This window comes from Culex pipiens, chromosome 1, assembly GCF_016801865.2.
Source record: "Culex pipiens pallens isolate TS chromosome 1, TS_CPP_V2, whole genome shotgun sequence".
Lineage (NCBI taxonomy): Eukaryota > Metazoa > Arthropoda > Insecta > Diptera > Culicidae > Culex > Culex pipiens.
Window position 1 is genome coordinate 32,180,745 of NC_068937.1, and position 25,795 is coordinate 32,206,539.

The window sequence follows — 25,795 nt, forward strand, 5'->3', positions numbered from 1 at the left end:
TTCAAACCACAAAAACGACACGCCGTGTTTCATAGGATTAGAACTGGAACCGTGTTGATTTGATTTATCCTTGTGGGCATGGCCAATAGAATCAGATTCGCTAAGGAACCAATGGACGAAACTCAGCGTTTTTATCCAGCCCCTTTTTGCAAGTTCCCCTTGATTGCATTTCCAAACTTTCTTATTTGAAAACAAACAAACATGTTGCTATGGTAGTGTGATGAAAATCCACTGTGATGAAAAGGTACTGTGATACAAATAATTGCGCAGGACTCTAGTAAAGTGCAAAATGCGCAATAATAGTGGGACACACATACAGCTCACTCAGCTGAGAGGTTTTTTTCGTCGATGCTTTTTGGTTGTGTGGTAGTGTGTGTAAATCGTCGTCGGTGTTTCGTTTTGGGGTAGGTTATGTTCCAGCCCAATCTTTGGTGGGTGGCCTCGAGTGGGTGGTGGAGCAATAACCGATTTTTGTTTGCTCGTTTGTCTGTGTGTGTGTGTGTGTGTGTGTGTGTGTGTGATTGTGTGCTGGCCAGGTGGTCTGAAATGGAACGCCTTTTTTATAATTCATGGTTCCAAATCTTGTCGCTTACTGCCTACTGTGTGTGGTGCACGTGTGTGAAATTGTGAGTGTGGGAGTGAAACCACGTGTAATTTGCGTAGATTTGCTTGCATTAAGGGGATTAATTATTTATTGAGTCGTCAATTTGTCGTTTTGCTGGCTGGCAGTGTCGCCCACACACTTTGGCTTTTTGTCGTCGATGGCAATTTGCTGTTTTTTTTCTTGTGGTTTTTGTGAGGAATCAATTATGTGACAGCTTTCGTAAGGCTTTTCGCAATTGAAAAATTGATTTAAGAACTGCAATTTTTGAACTCAGACTCCAAAATGATTAAATTTTATTATGAAAAATACTCAATAACAAAGTCTTAGTCTGTTTCTATGAATGAATGTCAATATTTCCTAAACAAAAATAAAACTAGCTAATTGCTGCTAAAATATTCATCTCTTTCGCAAAACTCGCCATCGCATCCATTAGTTTCAATTGTTTCGCAAAACTAAACATAGTGTGACAGTTTTGCCACGTTCGCACACGCGAAAAAAAACACAGACTGCCCAGTTGAGTTGTCAAAACTAATCTGAAAGGTCTAGTTTTTTTTTGCTCGTGCTATTTGCCAGATTGTGCTACCGTGCCTATTAATTTAATATTTGATAAAGCTGATGAAAACGAGGCTGGATTTGCCGGACGAGGTCGTTGGAATAGAATCGTTGGTTTTTTTGTGCGACGACGACGACTTTGGGACTAATTTAATCATTCTTCATGCTTTCCAGTGCTCTGTGCGTTGTGCGGATGGTCATCACGCGCGCTGTGATGCACTTGTAGAGTTGTTTTTTTTTGCGAGGGTAGGGGTGGTTGTGAGATTTGGGAATATTTGTTGCGGAAATTTTAATTCAAATGACCGGGCATTACATGTTATTGATTTCATGATGATATTCATGATTTTTTTATTCACAATCTTTGAAACTTTCTTTATTATTAACATCAAATCAGCTCAGCAAATTTCAACAACAAAAATTTAAAAAACTTCATTAAAAAACTGTTGATGTATATTTTTTTAATGTAACTGCACTTCACTGAGCTTTTCAACATAAAATTTATTTTTTTTTCCAGCGATCGGAACTTCTGTGGAAAACAATAATCTGAGCAATTCTTTACAAAATGAGCCTTTTTGATTTTTTCTGTCCTGGCAAAAATGGCATATGAAAACTAAAAAATAATATTCAAAGGTAGGCAAACATGGTTCTAATTTAAAAAAAAAATTATAACTGCGACTTTTTTCAAAAAAGTTACCTAAAAATGGCTGTATCTTGAAAACGGTGCACTTTGTCAATATTTCACTAAAGTACTTTTTGATTGCAAATTCGATTTTACATCGAAAAATAAAGTTGAAAAATTTTTGCGGTCAATATTTCGATTTTTTGAAAAAATCAGTATTGATTAAAAAATTCATAACTCCGTTAAAGATTTTTTGCACAACCTGAAAATTTCTGAAAAGTTGACATTTAATGGCCCCTAAAACATATCAGAAAAAAATAAAATAAAAAAAGTGTTTTTTTGGCAAATCAAGTTTTAGTGACAAAAAGTAAAATTAAAAATCACCAAAAAAAAAAAATTCACCTTGTATCATTTTTTTTCAGTGTAGTCCTTAGCCATACCAACAACTTTGCCGAAGACAAGGAATGTCTTATGTTTTGAAAAGTATTTTTTACCGTTTTCAATTTATATCCAAATACAATTGTATTTATTTTTATGAAAGTTTTTTTTTCAGTACACTGCAAAAAATCCGATGGTAAAATCGCATGCAAAAGCATGCACATTTTCTTTGTGAGTAAAAGCATGTAATATTGTATGAGAAAACGTGTATACAAAAACATGTACGTATGATAGCTGAGAGGGTTGGGGCGCGAACTTGGTAGATCTAGAGATGGGTGTGTAAAATCATTGCTTTTTGTATACCCGTTACTCATACAATATTACATGCTTATGCTCACAAAGAAAATGTGCATGCTTTTGCATGCGATTTTACACAGATTTTTTTTACTGTGTAGTCATGATTAAGCCGATGTGCTTTAAACTTTGTATCTTGAAATTATCGATTTTCCGATGGATAGGTTCAAAAGCACGGCTGAAAAAAATAAAAAAAACAAACAGAAAAAAATAAGTTTTTTTGAGTATCAATAAAAAGCGTCCAATCTTTAGGCAAGAATTTTTCAGTAAACATTGGACTGATTTGAAAAGTTCAAAAAATAGTATTATTCAAATTTGTCAAATCTGATCCTTTTGATATTTTTTTTTTTGAATTTGTCAATTTAAATACATTTTTTTGCCATTCCGTCGTGAAACTACTTACTTTTCCTGACATTTTTAAACGACGAAATAGCCTACTTTTTAGTACCAAAAATAACAGAATCGAATAGCAACACTTTTCGAAATAAATGCTGAAAAGTTCTACTTTCAGCACTGAAATGGGTGCTGAAAAGTTGAACTTATCAGCACTTGTTTCGAAAAGTAACACTTTTCATTTTTTTTTTGATTTAAAAGATTTATTGACAAAGTACATGAAAATTTGACTTAAAATTTCACTCAATGGGTGTTTTTCGGAACTGCAAAATTTTTTTGTATGAAACTCGTTGCAAAACTTGATTTCACAATGTAAAACTATAAACTGAGATTTTGAAATTCATTGAATTAGCTATAGCTGTGAAGATTTTTTAAATAATTAAGCTAGCTATTTAAAATTTAGTTAGGAAAAACTTAATCCATGGGAAAGAGAGGTTCTGTCAGTGTATGGACAAAATCATAGAAAAACTTTTAAATTCTTGGTCTTAATTTCAAAACAATAGTTTAGTTAGGCTCTTATTTTTGGTGAAAAGCAATTTTCTTTAAATCAGAAATAAATATGTAGCTTAAAACAATATTATAAATGTCTATAAAAGAGCTAGGAAAATATGTCTGAAATTTATTTTTTTTTTAAATTATTAGTTAACAATTTTTTATTTTATGATTCCAAACATTCCATTCAGCTCATCAATGCTTCCAAAAGCAAAATTTAAAAAGGTTACAACCCTCCCTGCCCTCACTGGTTTCAATTTCTAGTTCATATTGCAGTCAGTCATGGACACAGAATTTGGATGTAATAGGAAGAGGCACGAAAAAGTGTGCAAATAACGAGCGGCGCGCAATATTCAAAACGATCTCCCTTGCCCTCCCAATCCTTCATCCCTTTTTACAAAGTTTTACATTTCAACCGAAAAAAAAGAAAATCCTTCAAATATATGTAGGTAGGTATATCTCCTCGACAGCATCAGGAAGCCATGCTCTCGCATATTCGAGACACTTTTGTTTTAACGACGACGACGAGCTTTGAAAAGTGTGGCATGTTGAAAGATTTTCGTTTTTTTGATATTGTTTTTTTTTGTTTATAGGTTAATGCACTATTGATTTCCAACCATGGTTCAGGAATTCCAATTCAACAAGAAAATAATTATCAGTAATGTCAAAAGTTTACAATGGAAAGCGGGTAAAAACAGGTGATTAGTCACCTAAATCAATTTTATTTCACGGAATCACGTTGAACATCACGTGAACCAATTTCGAAACACGCTATCCATGGAGGGAAAAATATCAAAAAGACCTATAATTTTCTTGTTTTTCCACACACACACTAGGACACACGCACAGGAACTTGCACAGTTACTGTACGATACTTTCAGGGGAAAAGTCACCACCACATAATGGTTGAGAAGAGGAAGGGCGAGGGGGAATGCTGGAAACATTTCCGCTCGCGACATTTAAGTAGTACAAAACGGGAAAAGAATGTTCAAGAAGGAAAATTGCTTCCGTTTTCGGGGAGAAATTGTCTTTGGAATACTAGATTTTTAAATTTATGTATTTTTTAATATGTCGCAAAATGATTCCTAATGACTTTCTTATCAGTTTCTTTACAATATTTTTTAATCTAGCCTTTTTTTATTTTTTTACCTTTAACGCAATTTTCCAGAAACATTTCTATCAGTTTTCAAGCTGACAAAGAGCTACAAAAAACGAGAAAAAACAGTTTTGTTTGAGGCCTTCCATAAACCACGTGGACAGTTTAGGGGGGGGGGGGGGGATTATTACGATTGTCCATGCTCCATACAAAAAAGAAGAGATTTCCAAAAAAGTGTCCACGTGGTTTATGGATGATCCCTTTGCACAGAATGTGGGCTATTACTTTGGGCAGTAACCCGGAAGAATGCACGCAAGTGCTTTGAGCCCTTGAACGCCCAAAAAAACCTTTCATCCTTTTTAATATTTATTGGATTTTTTTCCTCATGTTCAGAATGTCGTTTTGTTCAACTTTCTTGTACTAAATTATTATTTCTTATGTGTTTTCTTGTTTTTTTTAAGTTCTTCTTAGCATTTATTTAGTTTAGTCGATTGTCCAGAAAAAGTTTTTTTTTATAAATGGACCGAAACCCTATAATTTGAAAAAGAAGCCTTTTTAATTTTGTTTTTTTTTAATGATCATTATCATCATCAGTTTTTTTTATCATTATTTATTTAAAATAATTGTAATCACATTCTAGCTTGTGGAAGATATCGAATTTTTCGCCAACAATATTTAGGCATTTTGAATGGTTTTTGAGGGAGATACATACATTTTTTGTTAGAAATTTTGCTTCTCTTTGTTTAGCTGTTTTCATTAACAGATATTCATAACTGCGTCCATTCCGGGATTTCCTGTGACAGAATTCCCGGGAATTTTCCAAAACCAGGAATTCCCGTATCCCGGAAAATTTCATAATTTGTCCCAGTTTTCCTGAAGTCGAAAAAAATACAAATTTTGGTCTGGAAATTCAGATTTTGTTTTGAAAAAGTGTGTTCCAGTGTATTGAATACTTGATAATCGATAGGAATTTATAACATAAATTTATTTTTATTCGAATTTATTTGGCTATTTTAGACAAATTGTTAAATTTTAATCCGCAAAATGCTAGCTCTTTATTTTCTATGTAATTTTTAATATTTTGTTAAGATTGGGTTTTGTATTTTTTGAATATTTGTTTAAAATTAAAAAAATATCATAATATTTCTTATTTTATATTTGAATATTATTTTGATAAAATTTATTGATTTAGGATGAGACAGGAATGGAACAACTAAATTAACCAAGTAATTTTAATTTTTAACGTTTTCTAGATATATAAAAAAATATGAAAGAAATTTATTTATTGGAAAAATTTAATTTGAATCAGATTGGATTAGGAATTGTGGTTGATTTAAACTCGAAAGCATAACAAAGAACATAAAAATTCAACTTTAAATACTTTTATTGAGCTAATTAAAAACTGCTGTTCCTGATTCGATTGTAATCTAGTCACCAGTTGACGGTAATCATCTAATTCTATGATGTTAAGCTAAAAATATTTAACAAACGTATAGAAAAATGATTTGCATGACCATTTAATAAATATCCCGGGATCTTAGAAAATCCCGGGGCTTCAAAAAAAATTTCCCGTTTTCCGTGAAATTCAAAGCTCGGGCAAATTGGACGCACTAATATTCATAGTAAAAGTTATTTTTTTTTTGCAGTTTCAAATTTCATATATAAAAATAACCATTAAACATTCGTTGTGTATTTTTTGCAAAACATTACCCAGAAAAAAATCCAAAAAATATTGGAAAAATATCAAAAATAAAAGGCTCATGGTTAAAACACAGACCAACAGACGTAAATCATTGAATATTTTTTTATCAAAAATCAATCACCAATCATTTTTCAGGCAAAAGCTTTTTAGAAGGCATTATAAATTTGAAAAAAATATTGTAAAAAATATAAATCTCTCAGAAAATGTGGATATTAATATCAAACTCTGAACTAAATAAAAATGAATAATTTTGAGTGTCCTTTTGGCATAAGAAATCAATACGTTTTGATAAAGTACGCTAGAATACTTATGTTTATTTTTTATAAAGAGATCTTAATATGTTTGCATATCTCATGATCGACAATTTTTTTAATTTTATCCTTCAACTTTAAACACAGATAAGGAGACGTGGATTACTGTACGTAACTTTCAATAATTCCATTTAGTTTTTAATAATGGTTCCAAGCAACTGTCAAATGCGTGTGGTGTATTCATAATTTCCGTGGTGAGTTTCTGATTTTACATGTTTATAAATCTGTTTCATGGGACTTAAGGTCAACATGAATTGTAAAAAAACATGAATTGTAAAGTGTGCTTAATTTTGTTGTTGTAATTTTATAGTTATTTTATACTTATTCTATTGTGATTATGTGTATTAGTGTGTGCCTTCGGAATTAATTTATGTGGACATTTAAGTGTTAAGGTGGTATCATCATTGTCAAACAATCTTCAAAGCACATACACACACACAAGCTCATCATCATCCCCTTTTTGCTTTGTTGCCGACCATTACAGTTCTTCTCCAGGACACTTTCCTGCCGGAGGAGGAAAAGCTCCAGAGAGAGAGCATTTTTAATTTCACGCTGCAACAAGGGTTCACAAGCTCTCGACGCACATTTTACTTTTCAAAATTATACCACAACGACTTTCTTGCAAACATACAGTTTGCTGAACTGATGTTTTAGAATGCAAGTTACGCCCATTTGAAAAGTTTGTTTTGTAGCCAGGCTTATTAGAGCACATCAGAATGGTGAAATGGTCCGGGATGGTTATGATTCAGATGATGAAAGGAGGTTAAATGATTTGCGAGAAAAGTAAACAACAGAAAAGTATTGAAATCAAACAAATACAGGCTTGGAGACAACAGCGATACTCAAAATACTCTCACGGGAGAAACAGAGAGCGAGAGAGTGGGAGGGGAGCGAGAGCATTTCATATGTCAACAACGACAACAACAACAACAACGACAACGATAACGAATAGTGACAACAAAAATAAAACACGACAGCAAAACAAACAACATCAAACGAATGCAAGAGGTAAACACGGTAAAGTTTATGTTTTTTTTCGACACCGGCCCCTCATTTTTATTCTAGGTTTCTCTCGGTGTATTAGTGAGAATTGACATTCGCGCTCTCTTTGTGTCAGTGAGAGTGCCGAAATATGCGTGGGGGGAGAACAATAGAGGCAAGCGTTCGCGCGAGCGAACGCATAGAGACGGTTGGTGCCTTGGCTATCGCAACTTACCGAGTCGTGCGGGTGTCGAAAGTCCAGCGAGCTGTCACCGGACGACTTGTCGTCCCCCCGGTCCCAGTCGATCTCCTTCTTGAGGGACTGTTGAAAAAAGTAAGGGGTGTTAGAAAACGGATAGCTCGTGTGGGGTTCACGCGGCCTTACCAGAGGAACCTGCTGCACGGGCCCCATTCCGGACGGTCCCGCGATGGGTTCCGACAGGGGGCTCGGGATGCCACCGCTGCCGAACGTGCTGCGCTCGTTGCGATCCCGTTGCGACCGCGGCGAGCTGCGATCCAGCGCGAGAGGAGTGCCGCCGTTGCCGCCCGTGGCGAGCGTTGTTGAGCTGCACGCCACAGGAGTTCCGCCACCGCGGCCGCCGCTGTCACGCGACGAAGGCCTCAGGTCGCCGAGGGCGGACGAGTTCACCAGACCGCTCGTGGTCGTCGAGTTGGCTAGGCACGCGGGCGAGTTGATCGTCATGTTCAGTCCTGAGAGGGGGGAGAATTCTGCCGGTTAGTGTTAGCGGTGCTCTCGCGGTTCGAGTCTGCTGCTGCTGGTACTTACCGACTTCACTCTTGATCTTGATCGGCGGCTCGTAGTCGTCGTCGGAGTTGTTGTTGTTGTTGTTGGTACTGCTGCGCCGTCCGTCGTCGTCTCCCCGATGGCAGTGTTGCAACAGTGCGTCCTGCTTGCTGTTCAGGCTGATCCCGGCTTGCTCGCCGTTTTCCTCCATGTCCTCGTCATCGTCGTCATCATCGTCGTCGTCGTCGTCGTTTCGGCGTTGCCGTAGCCGGAGATTCCCGCTATCGTTGAGCGCCGAAGACGAGGAGGACATTCCCGCGTTGTTGTTGCTGTTGTTGAGTCTTTCCACGGTACTGCTGAGGCTGTTGAGGGTACTGCTGAAGGCGTTGCCACTGTTCGACTGGGGTCTGCTTTGCTGCTGCAGGTGTAGGTGGTGCTGGTGTTCGAGGTCCCGCTCTTCCGAGGACCGTTCCGCAGTTGTTGCTGCTGCCGTTGTGATGGTAGTAGTTGCCGACGAGGATACCGACGAACCGGTCGGGTGATGGTCACGACTTTTCCTAAGGGGAGGGTACAACGCTAGAGGGGTGGGCGACGGTGGATCGAGCCGGCTCGGCGACGGACTTCTCCCGTCCGGATCCAACCCGCCGCGGGACTTGCCCATCGGCGTCGTGGACAGGTCGGTGATGCCGAGGGAGGCCGCCGCGGCCACTATCGAGGCGGCGGCATTGCTGGTGGGCGATCCAAGCTGCTGCTGCTGGTGGGGACTGCCACCGCCGAGTGTCGTGGTGCCGCCGGCTCCGGACGTGGGAACCGCCGACGGGGACGCGGCGGACGTGGTCAGACTTGTGGCATGCTGGGCGCTGCTGTGACTCTGCGGCCTCAGGCGGTCCGGGTCGCGCTTCGGTTCGGCCAGGGCCGTGCTCTGCTCGGCGAGACCTTTGACCTGCGGGAAGGAAATGTTGAGGGATTATGCATCGCTATAACAATATGCTGGGAAAGCTTGGCGTTTAACTTGCATGCAATGTGTCGAGCTTGCATAGAACATTGAAACATTTCCATGTGTTGGTGCTCTGATGAGCGTTTGCCCTCTTACGAAGTACTGTTTGGTGATTGAATTCATAACAAGTATTGATTGAATTAAAAAAGATGTTTGAATACAAAATATTGAGATCAGTGATGCTAAAATATTAAACTTAATGATTCATCGTCAAATATCGTCAAATTTTACAAAAACCAGTCTTCGAAAGTAAGAAAAATTACTTAATTCATGGGTTGTGATAACAGTGCTGCTAGTTGATTAAATTTCATTACTCATCCAGAATTATTTAAAAAAAACTTTTTTTTGCAATTCCGTCGTGAAACTACTTACTTTTCCTGTCATTCTTGAACGACGAAATAGCCTACTTTTCTGTACCAAAAATAACAGAATCGAATAGCAACACTTTTTAAAATAAATGCTGAAAAGTTCTACTTTTCAGCACTGAAATGGGTGCTGAAAAGTTGAACTTTTCAGCATTTGTTTCGAAAAGTAACACTTTTCAACATTTTTTTGATTTAAACGATTTATTGACAAAATACATGACAATTTGACTAAAAATTTCACCCAATTGGTGTTTTTCGGAATTGCAAAAAATGTTGTATGGAACTCGTTGCAAAACTTGATTTTTTCAGCACTCTTCGTATTTACTCGTTGAACCTCGTTGGATAAATGTACGACTCGTGCTGAAAAAATCCTCTTTTTGCAACTTGTTGCATAAACTACTATTTTCTTATTCCAAATGAGTTGGTAATTTTTGTTCAAAAGTTTAAAGAATTCCGCTCAAAACTTGATTTCTTTATGAGAGTGTTGCCAGACTATCCAACACGGAAAATCATAAGGTTTTTAAACATCTATAAAGTAACTTAATCAAGGGCGACTCCTAAACTATTTTCATCAAAAATTACGACATTCAGCTAAGAGAAATAAGTTATGTCTCAAAATTCTATTACAGTGTTGTCCGATAATCAAAAATAATTTCTTAATTAGAGCATTTACAAGTGCCTGGCAAATTATAAAAAAAAACCAGAAGTCATTTCCACGATGATTTTACTACGTACAACCTCTGAAGAGCTGAAAAATGTTCTCAAGTCTCTGTTTATTATGGCAGTGTTCCCAGTTACTTAAACTTTTAGACTGATCGAATGGTTTTTCAAAAATATTTTTTTAATACTAGGTTTTTTGATACTGTAGAAAGTTTCAATGTATTTTCGCTTTAACCGATATTTTTTTGTGAAATTTTATTTGCATTTTCAATTTATTAAAGCTTTTCAAAATTGGTAATCAAACGAAGCGAAATTATGCATGTGTGTTTTTTTTGTAAAACACTCAAATTTTCACAAAATACATTATTTTTTTCGAAATACTCAAATTATCATAAATCGCAATATGAGCATCGATAGGAACATAATTGTGTATGTATTTCCGCTTTATACAATATTTTTTGCGAATTTTTTTTTGCATTTTAAATTTTTTATTTTTTTTAAACACTCAAATTTAAAAAAATCGTATTTTTTCATAAATACTCACATTTTTAAAATTTGCAATATTGATATCAAACGAAGCGAAATTTTGTATGTATTTTCGCATAACTAGAGTTTTTTTTTGTAAAATACTCAAATTTTCACAAAGTACGAAAATACTCAAATTTTCATAAATTGCAATATGAGTATCGAACGAATCGAAATTGTGTAAGTATTTTCGCTTAGTTCAACTTTTTTTTGTTAAAAACTCAAATTTCAAAAATGCGAACTAAAATTCCGTATTTTTTATCGAAACACTCAAAATGTTTAAAAAAAATATCGATATCAAATGATGCGAAATTTTGAATGCATTTTAAATTTTATCGAGTGATTTTTGTAAAATACTAATTTTTTTAAACAAGTAACCGTAATTTTGAAAAGAAAAACTCAAATTTTAATAAATTGCACTATGGGTTATTTTGCGAGATTCTGTATGTATTTTCGTTTAGTTATAGTATGTTTTGTGAAATGCTTAATCTTCTTCAAAATATCGTAATTTTCATAAAAATTAAGTATTTGTGAAAAATACGGTATTTTGTGAAAATTTTAGTATTTTTCAAATAAAACTCTGAAGAAATGAAAATGTATACAAAATTTTGCTTCGTTGACTCCCATATTGTGAATTATGAAAATGTGAGTATTTTCGAAAAAATACGGTATTTTGCGAAAAATTTGAGTGTTTTACAAAAAAATGCAGTATTTTGTGAAATTTTATAGTATTTTACCGAAAAACTCTATTATAGTGAAATGCTTCGTTTGATACCAATTTTGCAAGTTATGAAAATTTGAGTACAGTACGCATTTCCTCTCGTCAAAATTGAATGATGAATGAGATTGACTTAATTTTTATTCTAAATTGTTGACCGAAAACCAAACTAATACTTCACTCAATAATGAACAGTTAAAAAAATACGTCAACTTTTGGCAAACATAAATATTTGAAAAATATGTGTTGCCCGAGATGGCACTGTTTTTAAAAAAGCACGGTATTTTGAGAAAATTGTAGTGTTTAACAAAACAAACCCGAATAAAGTGAAACTGAATCCACATTTTGCATCTTTTGTACCCATATTGCAAATTATTAAGAACTGAGTATTTAAAAAAATGATATTTTGTGAAAATTTGAGTTTTAGCAAAAAAATAAATTACTTGAAAATGAATACAAAATTTACGAATATTACAAAATATCGCTTCGCAATCATGAAGATTCGATTATTTTCGAAAAAAAAAAAACGATAGAACTGTCGTTATCGTTTCGAATGTCGATAATTATATCATTAACAACCTTGATCAAAATCAACTTAAGGTTTTACAAACAATAAAATGAATCCGATTTTTAGTTTACTTAGTTTTATCTGGAAATCATCGTGTTTAAAAAGTCTCATAACAGATGTCGCTACAACAAACCCGTTCAATTGCACGCAAGTTTGCGCAAAAGCTTATATTTTCCATTTAGCACGGACACCCACCTTCAGCGACTCGGCCGTCTTGAGCAGCGCCGACAGCTGGCAGTACTCGACATTCACCTCGCCCTTGTACATGAAGTCGACCAGCGTGCGGAGCTCGGCGAAGCGGACGTCCTTCAGGATCACGATCGGGTGGCGGGCCGGGTGGTCGAGAAACAGCGTCTGGAAGTACGAGGAGCAGGCCGACAGAACAACCTGCGGAAGAAGTAGATGAAAGAAATTGTTAGAGATTATCGGATTAGTTTGGCGAGGATGTCCCGATTTTGAAGGAAACGAAACTCGACAATTACGGGACTAACCCAGTGCTATAAAATCACGAAGCTGAAAGGAAGGATTATGTTGGGATTCTACCTTTCAATTGAGGTATTGATTTTTGGAGTGAAAAATAATCCTCCCATACATCTGTCCGACGTCGAGCAATATACTTTCCGGAACACTTGCACTAATTTCCCTTTACACCCGTGGTCCAATTTGCATCTTACAACAACATTCACTCTCTCTGGATCTTCCAAATCCGCTGCCATAACCTCCAAAACCCCCTTCCCCTTCCAAGATTCCCAACCTCGAGCCGCTCGAGCCTCATTTGCTTGCATTATTAATTCATACATGGTTTAGTTTTGCATTTTGCACGCTCGCTTTATTGGTTGGCCAGACGGAGAAGACAAACTGCCGCCGCCGCCGCCGGACAAACCGTTGTGGTGTCCAGTGCAGCACCGTGATTCCTGCGGTCTCGTTTACATACAAGCGAATGTAAAGTTAAGGTTTTTTTGTTGCTTGTTTCTTCCTTCTTTTCTTTATTTTTGCGGTGAAGGTTAATAAAAGCTTTCGACCTGGGTGCACTGGAAGGTTTGGAGTTGGTGGAATGAAATTTCTGAAAGTCTACTTTTTGCTAGTGACTACTAGATGGCGTTAGTAATTAAACTAGCTTTTTTGCTTTTGATGTTTCCAAATAACAAAATGATTACATTTCTGTCAATTTTGACACCAATTTCAGCGACTTGACTGAACCTGAACAACTTCGTCACAAACATCAGCCAATCTTCACGATTTCAACAGCCGTTTTTCTTTCCGTGCATCTTTCCCTTGAAGAGGATGCTGGCGTTATTGGGAGGCGCGAGCCAAACCAACCAGCTGCTGTTTTCTGGCAGCTTTGGTCAAATGCCGATATGCACACGCTGAAAATGGCTTTCGGATAAGGTAGAGTGAGCAAAAAATTGTGAAGAAGAAAATAAAATCGGACCAAGGAAGCCAGCCAGAAGGAATGGGACAGAATCCCGTTCGGGAAAAAAAATGAAAAAGCGTGGCGTGGCGGATTATTATTGTGTTCGAGCCTTATTAATAAGTGACGGGGCAAGCTGTTGACATCATTTGTCACAAATTAAGTTACCCGACTTTTTTGTACGGAGGTAGTTAACATGATATAAAGATCATCTTTCCTTTGGTTACTGGACACGGAGATGGGATATCATTTTCAGAAGCTACAAAGTTTATTAAATTTTCGCGTCGTCGGATCAGCTGATAAAGTTCAGTCCGATGTTTCGTTTATCCGATTTTTCGATTATCCGAAGGTTTCGTAGGTACTGTATAATCAAATCTTAACAAAAAAAAATAGGATTTTCCTTTTTTTTCTTTACTTTTTGCATCAAATTCGGGTGCTGTGACCTAGCACGACGACGTCGAGTTGGGAAAAGTGATACATTTCGATTCAAGTACTGAAAAGTTAGACTTTTCAGCACCCAAATGGACTCCAAAAAAGTTTATGCAACGAGTTGCAAAAAGAAGATTTTTAGATTAAAAAAAAATGAAAACAGATGTGTAACAGAAGGTCGTAGTACATGAGGTCAAATGGACAAAAAATTTAAAAAAATATTCTGAAATATTTTTGTGAATTTTCCATCATGTCATCTATCAAGAAGACAGACTTCTAAAATATTTCTGAGCAATTCTCTAAGATTTCGGTATATTTTAATCCGGCAGAAACTTTTTCAGTGCCTTCGGTATGCCCAAAGAAGCCATTTTGAATCATTAGTTTGTCCATATAATTTTCCATACAAATTTGGCAGCTGTCCATACAAAAATGAGTTATGAAAATTTAAAAATCTTTCTTTTGAAGGAATTTTTTGATCGATTTGGTGTCTTCGGCAAAAGTGTAGGTATGGATAAGGACTACACTGAAAAAATTGGTTACACGGTAAGAAAATGGTGATTTTTAATTTCACTTTTTGTCACTAAAACTTGATTTGTAAAAAAACACTATTTTTATTTTTTTTATTTTCAGATATGTTTTGAGGGACATCAAATGCCAGCCTTTCAGAAATTTCCAGAACGGGCAAAAAATCTTTGACCGAGTTATAAAATTTTAAATCAATACTGTTTTTTTTTTTCAAAAAATACGAAATATCGGTCGCAATTTTTTCAACTTCATTTTTCGATGTAAAATTGAATTTGCAATCAAAAAAAACTTTAGTGAAATTTTGATAAAGTGCACCATTTTCAAGTTATAGCCATTTTTAGGTAACTTTTTTGAGAATAGTCACAGTTATTTTTTTTAAATTAGTGCCCATGAAATTAATCAACCGAGGTTTACCGAGTCAGTTTTCCTGTTTTTAAATCTTTGCATGGCAATATCTCTGCATTCTCTATATTTTGCTTTTTTGAACTTTGGTAATACGACCCTTGTTATCAAAAATATTTTTTTCTATGGTGAGCAAACATGGACACAAGTTAAAAAAAATTAAAAACTGCGACTATTCTCAAAAAAGTTACCTAAAAATTGCTATAACTTGAAAACGGTGCACTTCATCAAAATTTCAATAGAGTACTTTTTAATTGCAAATTTGATTTTGCATCGAAAAATGAAGTTGAAAATTTTGTGCGACCAATATTTCCATTTTTTTTTTTTAATCAGATTTGATTCAAAAATTTATAACTCGGTCAAGGATTTTTTGCAGTCTGGCAATTTCTGAAAAGTTGGCATTTGATGTCCCCTAAAACATATTAAAAAAATAAAAAATATTGTTTTTCTTTAAATCAAGTTTTAGTGACAAGCAGTGAAATTAAAAATCACTAAAAAAAATTTACCGTGTATAATTTTTTTCAGTGTAGTCCTTATCCATACCTCCAACTTTTTCGAAGACACAATTTGTAAGTTTTTCCATTCTTCCAAATATGATCAGTATTTTTAATTGTACTCCTAAGTTTATGTGAGTATTATTTTTTTCTATTTTTGCTTGTTGTAATTTTGTTGTGAGTTTTCTAATTCTTACAAAAATGAGCTTTTCTTTGCTTTTTTTTTCTTATTTTTTTGCTGGTTGAAATATGTTATTTTCCAACTAAAAAAATATATATATTCTAGAATATTGTAATGTTTTTATGAGTTTTTCTTTGCCATTATATCAAACATAAGCAGTTTTGGAAAAGAAGTCTGACTCTTAAAAAATATTTGGTGATTTTTTTTCCATTTTTTTAAACACTCTTTTTTCTTGTTGAACTCTTTCGAACATGACTACCGGTTATTTTTCTTTTATTTTTTAAATATTTTGTAAGTTTACCAATTCTTCAAAAAAAAAAAAAACTGTTTTTGATAGTTGGAATATTTTTGAGACTTTTTTCATACATTCAATCTGAATTCATAAATTTTTTTGCGAGTTATTTTTTCCTTTCTGAATCGATCCTTGATAGTCGGAATATTTTGAAGAATATTTCCATTTTTTTAAACACTAAGCGTTATTGAAAAAGGTCAATTATTAGGCCATTGCAATACTTGTCACATCCCTTAATAATTGCCTCGAAAACTAAAAAAAAAAATCATATCTCAAAATTATATCGAAAATATTAATTATAAAAGCTTAACAAAATTTCACCTTTTTGTCCGTTCGACGTTTTGTTCATTCAACCTTTTGTTTACTTTCGGCCTTTGTCCATTCGACCTTTTGTCATACATTCGTCGTAACAAAATAGTACAAAACAGGTGAGCTGCCAAACGCAAGATGCAAGAACTCAAATAAGACCTTTGTGTGTTTTTGAAGTCGAATACGTTGGAAATAGCGGACAATCGAAATAGCAAAATTTGAATTACGATTCCGCACTGACCAACATTTAAAAAAAATCCTGTTTTTGTTAATTCTAGAATATTTTTTTAAAGATATGAGTCAAGAAATTCAACTTTGTTGAATGAATATCCTTTTTTGAGTAATTTCACCTAATAAATGCATAAAAATGTGAAATTCATCAGAAACTGATGAAAATTTCACTAGTTCCTGATGTAAAATTTCACATTTTTTTTTAAACAAGCCTTTTTCTGTAGATTGTTTTTGACAATTTTGTTGCTGTTTTTCGTGTGTAATATGACAAATGAAACACTTCGATCAACAATGAAAAGTTTATTAATATGTTTCTCGAAACGAAAAATAAGTAAATAATTAAATCAACTCTAAATTCAACTCTAAATTATCTCCAACGCGTTGCACAAAGACGTCAATGCATTTTCGAACTCCAAAATTGTTCGTGAACTAAAACAACCAAAATTACTCCAAATCTGTCAACTTCATTAGGCTAATCCACTTTGTGTCACCGAACTGGGCGGCCCGCAACACACTGCACGCGCTCGCTGCATATGATTATCCATTTCTCGTCAACTTTGCATGACAGTTGTGTCAATACACCCAAATTCACTCCTGTCAATCCGCGCGCTCACGCCATTTATAGAGTCCCCCGTCTTGCGAGAGCCACTTAGCGTTGTGCGGACACCGGATATGCAATCCTCGGTTGACACCCGTGAGCTTCCACGGGCTCATTTGCCAAAACCATATTTGCCACTTTCGCGAATATTTCGAAAACCTGTCTCACCTTAAACACAAAGCTGCCAACCACCATGAGATGACATGTGTCCCAAAGAGGCTCCCCTACCCCTCCTACTCCTCTGGACGTGCTTCGTTACGGTAACCTTTTCAAATTTGAATATAAACGCTCTGACGATTCCTCCGCCACGATCTGTCAGGTTGTTGTGAATGTCCCCCGAAGGCATTTATGGACCCCCCTCGACCAACCCAACCCCCCCACCGAAGATCTGAAATCGAACCTCGTTTACATCTCTATAAACAGCGCCAATCGCGCGGCCGTCCTTCGGATCCAAACGCGGAAAACAATCAAACACGACCGACGGGGTGTCCCTCGGAACCTCTACACCCCCCGTCTGTCAAAGCCAAGGGGTCTGACAGTTCTAATGCCGAGCTGCGCTCAGCCTCTAGGCAGGCTGGGGGGAAATTGACAGGCGACACTGTCACACGGGTAGGGTTGCCAGCGTGCCGTACGGCGGTGGAGGACGGCCATTTATGGGAATTAGAATGCGCGTATAGCCTGCAACCTGTCTGTCCGTTCGTCCGAGCGGCCCTGCCACTATCAAGACGTGGATTAAGGCACGCATTTGTGAGGAGGGAGCAGGAGGGGGGGTTGAGGTGAGTTCCACGAGATGTGCGCATGCAGATATTAATCCCGCGTGCCTTGTAATAGTTCGTTTTGCGTTTTTTTTTTTTTCGTTATTAGAGGTGTATTACAACAGCATCCAGCATGGGGTAGAGTTGAGTTTTCTTGCATCAATCGATCGAGGCTGCTGCTGCTGCTGTTGCTTTATGGTTTGTTCAGTGAGAGCAGTGTTGCCAGGAAATTGTAGGTCTTATTTATTTTTATCTATTTTTATAATTGTTGTCACGAAATCCAGCATTAATAAGCATTTAAATGATTTACTGCAAACAAAACTATAAGTATTCCAAGTATTCTCAATTATCTTTATTATAATATATTAAAAGGTAAGGTCCTTAACACCGTTTGATCGAATTAGATTTTCTCAGATATTTTTGTTCTTTTAACATTAGTTAAGCCGTTGCAAATATTTTTCAAAGTTAATGTCGCTTCCCCTTTCAAAATTGGTCCGAAAAATTAGGGGGTAGCAAAAATATTTTTTCAAAAAACTTCAAAATTTTCAAAATTAGCTGAAAACAATCAAAAGCGCATTTTTCTGCATTGATGATCATATTTAGCATGTTTGAGCTGGATTAAAAATATGTTGAATTATTTTATAATTTCAATGAACAGCACCGCAAAAACTTTGTTTTTGCAAAAAAAAAAAAATTTTCGTCAGCACTTAGGTATTTTGGAAAATAATGATTGCAAAACAACTGGACAGTAGGGTGCCCAAAATATGGGACTTTTTTGTCAAAACCTCGCTCCACAAGCTGAATATAGTTCCTTGAGCTATTTTAGGACTCTGGGCCAAATATGAGCAAAATCGGTCAACATTTACCCTTTGATACTCGAAGGTGAAGCTTGTATGGGAAAAATCGAAAAATGTATGGAAAACCCAATTTTCTTACGGTTTGGTCTGCAGGGTGCGCTACCTCCATAAAAATATTCCCCAAAGTGAAATTCTCATTGAAAATGTAATGCTCTACAACTTTGAAGAACATACCAAAGCTGTAAAACTCGATCCTAAAAAGTTTTTGTATGAAAAACATTTTTTTCGCCAACTTCAGGCTCGGGTATCAATGGGTTAATCTCAACCAATTTCGCTCAAAATTTGCACAGATGCCTAAAATAACCTCTTCTCTTCGAAAGTAATGTTGTTGAAGATGGTCAAGCTTGATCATGACTTCTACAGAGAACAGAACTTAACTTAATTTGGCACCTAAAATGATATTTTCGAAAAATTGACAACACTGTAAAATTCATTTCGACCAACTTGTGCCCTGGCTGAAAGGATGCCATCTTTTTGTATAGCTGTATATTTTGTGTCAAAAATCCAATTACAAAATTGTAAGTTTTTCAAAGTGTAGTTATTTTTCTGAGAAGTCTTATGCAATATATACAACATTGCCGAAGACACCGAATAAGTCAGAAAAGCCGTAAGCCGATAATGGACGATAACTTATTTTTTAAATCTTTCTAAAATCGATTTATTCAACCAGATCATGTTAAATTTTCAATACTTTCGCTAAGACTATATTTTTTGAAAATCTAGTATGTTTCAAAGTATAAATATGTGCTCAAAATTGTTCACAAAATATCGTATTTTTCGAAAATATTCAAATTTTCATAATTGCTTTTTATATGGGTATCAAATGAAGCGAAATTTTGAATGTTTCTACTAATTTATTGAAGTACTTTTGTGAAATACTAAAACTTTCACAAAATATGTTTTTTTTCGAAAATACTAAAATTTTCATAATTTGCAATATGGGAATGCTTTTTTTAAAAATAGCAATTTACCGTATTTTTTCGAAAATGCTCCAATTTTCAAAATTTGCAATATTGGTATCAAATGAATTGAAATTTCGTATGCTTTTTCAAATTATTAGAGTTTTTTTTAGAAAATACTAAAATTTTAACAGATTGCTGTTTTTTTAATACATTTTTTTTAAACATGCATTAGGCCGATGCAAATATTTAAAAAAGTTTTTGTCCCTCGGCCCTGGCCGAGGTTAAGGGGGGGGCAAAAAAATAAAAAAATATAAAAAATTAAATAACAACCCATAGTCTTCACATTTAAATGAAAAAAGTGTTTTAAAATGCATTTTACACTAGTTCAGTTGTTTTGCAATCATTAGTTTTCAAAAAATCTAAGATCTGACAAAAACAAAAATTGTATCGAAAAAAAAAGATTTTGCATCGAAAATTTTCAAAAAATCTTAAGATTTTTTAACAAACTCAAACATGCTAAAAATGATTTTAAACGCAGGAGAATGTATTTTAATTTGATTTCAGCTGGTTGCACTTGAATTTTCATTAAAATTTTGAAGTTTATTGTAAAAATATTTTTTTTGCCCCCTGATTTTTCGGGCCAATTTTGAAGGGGGGGGGGGGGGGGGGGTGACAAAAACTTTTAAAAATATTTGTACCGGCCTTATGGGTATCAAACAACGCACAATTTTGTATGATATGAATGAAGCATACACAATTTGAATGTATGTATGAAGCATGCAAAATTTTGCTTCGTATGATACCCATATTGTTTATTTTGAAAACATGAGTATTTTCGAAAAAATACGGTAATTTGTGTTTTTTTATATTTAAAAAAAACTCGAATAGATTGAAAAATCATACACAATTTGGATTCGTTTTATACCCATATTGCAAATTATGAAAATTTGAGTATTTTGGAAAAAATACGGTATATTGTGAAAATTTTAGTATTTAACAAAAATACTTTGAAAAAGTGAAAGAAAAATACAAAATTTCACTTCGTTTGATGCCCATATAGCAATTATGAAAATTTGATTATTTTCGAAAAATTACGGTATTTTGTGAACAATTAGTGAAAGTATTGAAAATTCAACATGATATGGTTGAATTAATCGATTTTAGAAAGATTTTAAAATGAGTTATCGTCCATTATCGGCGATTGAATTATCGAAATAACGATAACCATTATCATTATCGTCAGACGATAATATTATCGACGATAGTTTTATCGATTAACAACCTTGCGCAAGACACACATTTTTGAATATTTTAATAAAGCTGCCAAAATGGTATGGAGACGAACTAATGATGTAAAATGTCTTCTTTGGTCATAGAAAATTTCATCTAAAAATATAAAAAATTAAAATTAAATTTGTACAAAATTGGTTCCTTTAAGTTTCGCGATGAAACTGGATAGCTTGCAGATTTCTAGAATAACGTGCTGAATATTTTCGGTTCATCTGAAAGATTACACGATTTTGAATAAAACTGTTAAAATATCATTTTTTTTTTCTCAAAACTATGATAATCAGGCTTGAAATTAAAAAAAATGTTTTGTTTGTTAAATTTATACAGTTAAAAATAATGGTAGTTATTTTGTAACGGTTTTCGGCTTTCAGTCAAGTATAAGCAGCAAAAACAACTTTTTTGCAATTCCGTCGTGAAACTACTTACTTTTCCTGTCATTCTTGAACGACGAAATAGCCTACTTTTCTGTACCAAAAATAACAGAATCGAATAGCAACACTTTTCAAAATAAATGCTAAAAAGTTCTACTTTTCAACACTGAAATGGGTGCTGAAAAGTTGAACTTTTCAGCACTTGTTTCGAAAAGTAACACTTTTCAACATTTTTTTGATTGAAACGATTTATTGACAAAATACATGAAAATTCGACTTAAAATTTCACTCAATGGGTGTTTTGCGAAATTGCAAAAAATGTTGTATGGAACTCGTTGCAAAACTTGATTTTTTCAGCACTCGTCGTATTTATTCAACTCGGTGAACCTCGTTGGATAAATGTACGACTCGTGCTGAAAAAATCCTCTTTTTGCAACTTGTTGCATAAACTACTATTTTGCACTATATCCGACGTTTCGATTATTTATTTAATCTTTTTCAAGGATCTGGAAGGTTTTTTGGTTTTTCCGTTAGTTGTTGTGTGTTTTTTTGTGTTGGGACATTACTTACGTGTACGTGGTTGTTTTGTTTGTCTATGTGTAGTTTGTTTAAAACTTTTTATAAAATGTCGGATTTGTGGGGTGGAGAATCTGTGAAAATTTTGGAGTTTGGACTATTGCTGATTCTTTTGGTCCGGAGTGTAACGGAAAATTTGTTTTTGGACTTACTGCATAGATGTCGTAATTTTGCGGTTCTCTTTTTGCCGGTGTCTGTTTGAACACAATTTTGTCGTTTGTTGTTTGGAGCTCTGTTTTGTGCACTTATTGTAATTTGGTCACTTACTGTTTTGGGTGGGAGGGTGTGTTTGTGTGTTTGTTATTGGAAATTAGAACTCGTCTAATTTTGTGTGGGGACGGAGCTAGTGTTTGTGTCTTTTTTTTTTTGTTTTTTAAACTGTTTTAGTGTGTTAACAAGACCTGAGTAAACAGTGTTAAGCTGTTCGGTGTCGGTCCGTTTGTTTACTGTGTTGGGTGTGATTGCTATGTGCAGCATTTCGAGAATGGGCAAGGAGGATTCTGTGTTGTGTCTGTCAAGAATTTTTGTGTTTTCAAAGTTGAAATTGTGGTTTTGTTGTATGCAGTGATTAAGTAGCGCCGTGCGCTCACTTAGTATGCTTAGTTGGAGATTGTCGTCAGGAGTACCTACTTGTCGTAGTCGTTCCAGTGTGTTGATTGTGGATTTGTGGCCGGATAATCTGGTTCGGAGTTTGTTTGTTGTCATTCCTACATATTGTTGGTTGCAGTCGTTGCATGGGATGCTGTAGATGATGTTTTTGTGGTCTTCTTTGTGGGTGGTGTCCTTCATTTGTGTGAACAACATTTTTGTTGTTTTTATGTTTCTTGTGGCCAGTTTTATGGGTATGTAGTCCTTTTTCAGGTGTTTTCTGATCTGCTCCGTCAGACCCGGGAAGTATGCTATGCTGCGGTAAGTATGTTGCAGGTCCGGAGTTGCATTTGTTTGGTCAGGTAGGTTGATCCGACGGCAGTTTCTGCGGTTGATCAGGCGGTTGCGAAGTGATTTGGGGTAGTTGTTGATTTTTAGCTGTTCGTCCATAATTTTGGTTCTCTGCTGGTCGGTGTGGTTTGTGGAGAAGGTGTTGATCCGGTTGATGAGGTTGGAAGCCGTGTTAAGCTTCTGGTAGGTGGGGTGGAAGGAGCAGTAGTCCAGAAAGCGACCACTGGCAATGGGTTTTTGGTACCATTCAGTGCGTACAGTTTGGTCATCTTTGCGGACTAACAACATATCCAGGTATGGAAGTCGGTTGTTAGTTTCCAGTTCGTAGGTGAATTGCAGGTGTTCATCGTATGAGTTGAAGACTTCCATGACATGGTCCAGCTTGGCTAGGGGGATGGCCGTTACGATGTGCGCTACTTAATCACTGCATACAACAAAACCACAATTTCAACTTTGAAAACACAAAAATTCTTGACAGACACAACACAGAATCCTCCTTGCCCATTCTCGAAATGCTGCACATAGCAATCACACCCAACACAGTAAACAAACGGACCGACACCGAACAGCTTAACACTGTTTACTCAGGTCTTGTTAACACACTAAAACAGTTTAAAAAACAAAAAAAAAAGACACAAACACTAGCTCCGTCCCCACACAAAATTAGACGAGTTCTAATTTCCAATAACAAACACACAAACACACCCTCCCACCCAAAACAGTAAGTGACCAAATTACAATAAGTGCACAAAACAGAGCTCCAAACAACAAACGACAAAATTGTGTTCAAACAGACACCGGCAAAAAGAGAACCGCAAAATTACGACATCTATGCAGTAAGTCCAAAAACAAATTTTCCGTTACACTCCGGACCAAAAGAATCAGCAATAGTCCAAACTCCAAAATTTTCACAGATTCTCCACCCCACAAATCCGACATTTTATAAAAAGTTTTAAACAAACTACACATAGACAAACAAAACAACCACGTACACGTAAGTAATGTCCCAACACAAAAAAACACACAACAACTAACGGAAAAACCAAAAAACCTTCCAGATCCTTGAAAAAGATTGAATAAATAATCTAAACGTCGGATATAGTGCAAAAAAGTTGTTTTTGCTGCTTATACTTGACTGAAAGCCGAAAACCGTTACAAAAAAAAAAAAAAAGTTAAAAATAATGTAAATTTGGAAGGTTAATTTTTTATACTGTGTATGTAACCATTCAAAAAAACATTTTTCGTATTTTTCAAATTTGAACAGCAGTGTCATAAATCTGCGGCCCAACATTTTTAATAAATGATGAAGGTGTTAGGAAATATCCAGGAATTACCCGCTCGTCTTAAACTGTGGATGTAAGACTTCTGAGCAATTCTCCCAGAATCAAACCCAAACTTTTTTGGGGAATTTTCTGATCGATTTGGAGTCTTCGGCAAAGCTCTAGGTATTAAAAGGACCATTCTGAAAAAAATAGGCAAACGGATTTTTTCGGCCAATTTTTAAATTGACTTTCTTCGCGAAATTTCAATATCTCAAAATCCTTTTTTTAAACCTGCAACTTTTGAGCCATACAGAAGCACGGACAAATAAAGACCAACATTTCAAAATGGGAATATATTCAATATTACTAATCTTAAATGTTTCTTGGGCTTGTTTTCATTAGGAGAGAGCAAGACGCGCTCTTTGTTTACAGACTGAAATTAGCCCATTCAAATTGTTTTGCTTATTTTTTAAAAGTTTTAATTTATTACCAAAAAAGTTGCCGAACAATCAGCAAATCGATATCCATCATCTGGCAACAATTCCACTCGATTTTCTCACATTCCCCTCCCTCTCCTCTCAATCCTTCTTTGAGGCAAAACACCTCGTCGTATTGTCTTAACGTGCAGCTGCATCAGCGCCGCACCATTCCAAAAGGCTGCTGCTCATTTATGTTTTTATTCATTTATGCGAAATCCTCCAACCGCTCCCCTTCCAAGTTACCCCCACCGCCCAAAAAGTCCTCGAAGTTTTAAGAAAACGCACCTCGTCGAATGCAATTTAGCAATGCGTTTTTTTCCGCGTGCGCGCAGCTTCAAGCCTATAATCGCACAATAATAGTTGTTTACATTGCGTCAATTTATTGCCAATTAGGAACGGGTAGCACCACGCGGTAACTGCCGAAGACTTGAGCCCCATGGGTGCCTTCCGACATGGTTTACATAATTAAAGGGCTCTTCAAACTAGTGAAGATGATGCTCGATTCTGCTCGAAAAAATCACGCGCCGTTTTTTGTTTCGAGCAGCTGGAACTGTCAAAAAAAGATTCCCGCGCAAAACTTCAAAGAGTTTCGACTAATCAGCCGCGGCGGCGGCGGCATCTTGACGTTCTTCGGGAGGACATCTGGCCACACCTGGCGGTCGTGCCGCGCATTCAGCTGTACGTTCTCGCCGGACAGGCATCTCACACTTGGCGCGTTAACGTCTCAATAGAGGTGCGGAATTCTGATTGCCCTTTGGTTGGGGAGATTTCAGCAGGGGAATCTGTCAGCATTGGGTTGGGGGTGTGCTGGATTGTTGCATTCTGTGGGGTTTTTTTGATAGTACCGGTACCGTATCGTGTTTTGTCATATTGGTCATGTCTGTAACATAACACCCTACTCCTTAATTCAGGTTTGGACAAAGCCTATTTTGATCTGAATTCGGGTGTACAAAAACAGAAAAAAAATGTTTGAAATGGGGAGTCTTGACAACAGTTGTATAATTTAGTTAAATTTTGCAAAATTGAGGTCGACTGGGACAAGCTAGCTCAACGCCGACGAGTTGAGAACTCCTAGAAGACGCGGTACGGTAACGGTCTGGGCCGGGTGTCATTCCCTTCCGCGGGGGAGAGTGGTTTCGATTTGAATACAACCCAAGATCGAGCTCAGCTGTGGCTCTATAGAGATGTTGAAGTTTCGCCATTTCGAGAGTCGTGTGAGTCTCGGACAGAAATCTGCGCGCGCGGTCTGGGGCAGATGATTGACGTGTGAATTTGGTGCCATTTTGCATGCACAAATCTCGTGAGGGAGTTGCTGCGCGGATTTGGTTTGGATTTGGACTAGGTTATGTTGTAAGGGTTATTCCCTTGTACGGAACGCGCTGGAGGTAGTGATTTAGGTCGGATTACCAAATGCGGCTGAGGTTTATCTGGA

At 36.0% G+C, this 25,795-nt stretch overlaps 1 protein-coding gene across 6 annotated transcripts in view; it reads right to left on the reverse strand.

Annotated features, from left to right (window-relative positions):
* LOC120419640 (longitudinals lacking protein, isoforms A/B/D/L) overlaps positions 1-25,795 on the reverse strand; it is a 428,218-nt gene that overhangs the window by 44,171 nt on the left and 358,252 nt on the right. For 4 of the 6 annotated variants that reach the window (XM_052706352.1, XM_052706350.1, XM_052706351.1 and 1 more), the window contains 4 exons: positions 12,256-12,447; positions 8,270-9,170; positions 7,868-8,211; positions 7,718-7,804 (listed from right to left, as the gene is read on the reverse strand). In XM_052706352.1, coding sequence (XP_052562312.1) covers positions 7,718-7,804; positions 7,868-8,211; positions 8,270-9,170; positions 12,256-12,447 — 1,524 coding nt within the window. Of the gene's footprint in view, positions 1-7,717; positions 7,805-7,867; positions 8,212-8,269; positions 9,171-12,255; positions 12,448-17,100; positions 17,254-25,795 lie in introns of those variants that run through there. The other 2 variants (XM_039582394.2, XM_052706353.1) reach the window with 2 other exon arrangements.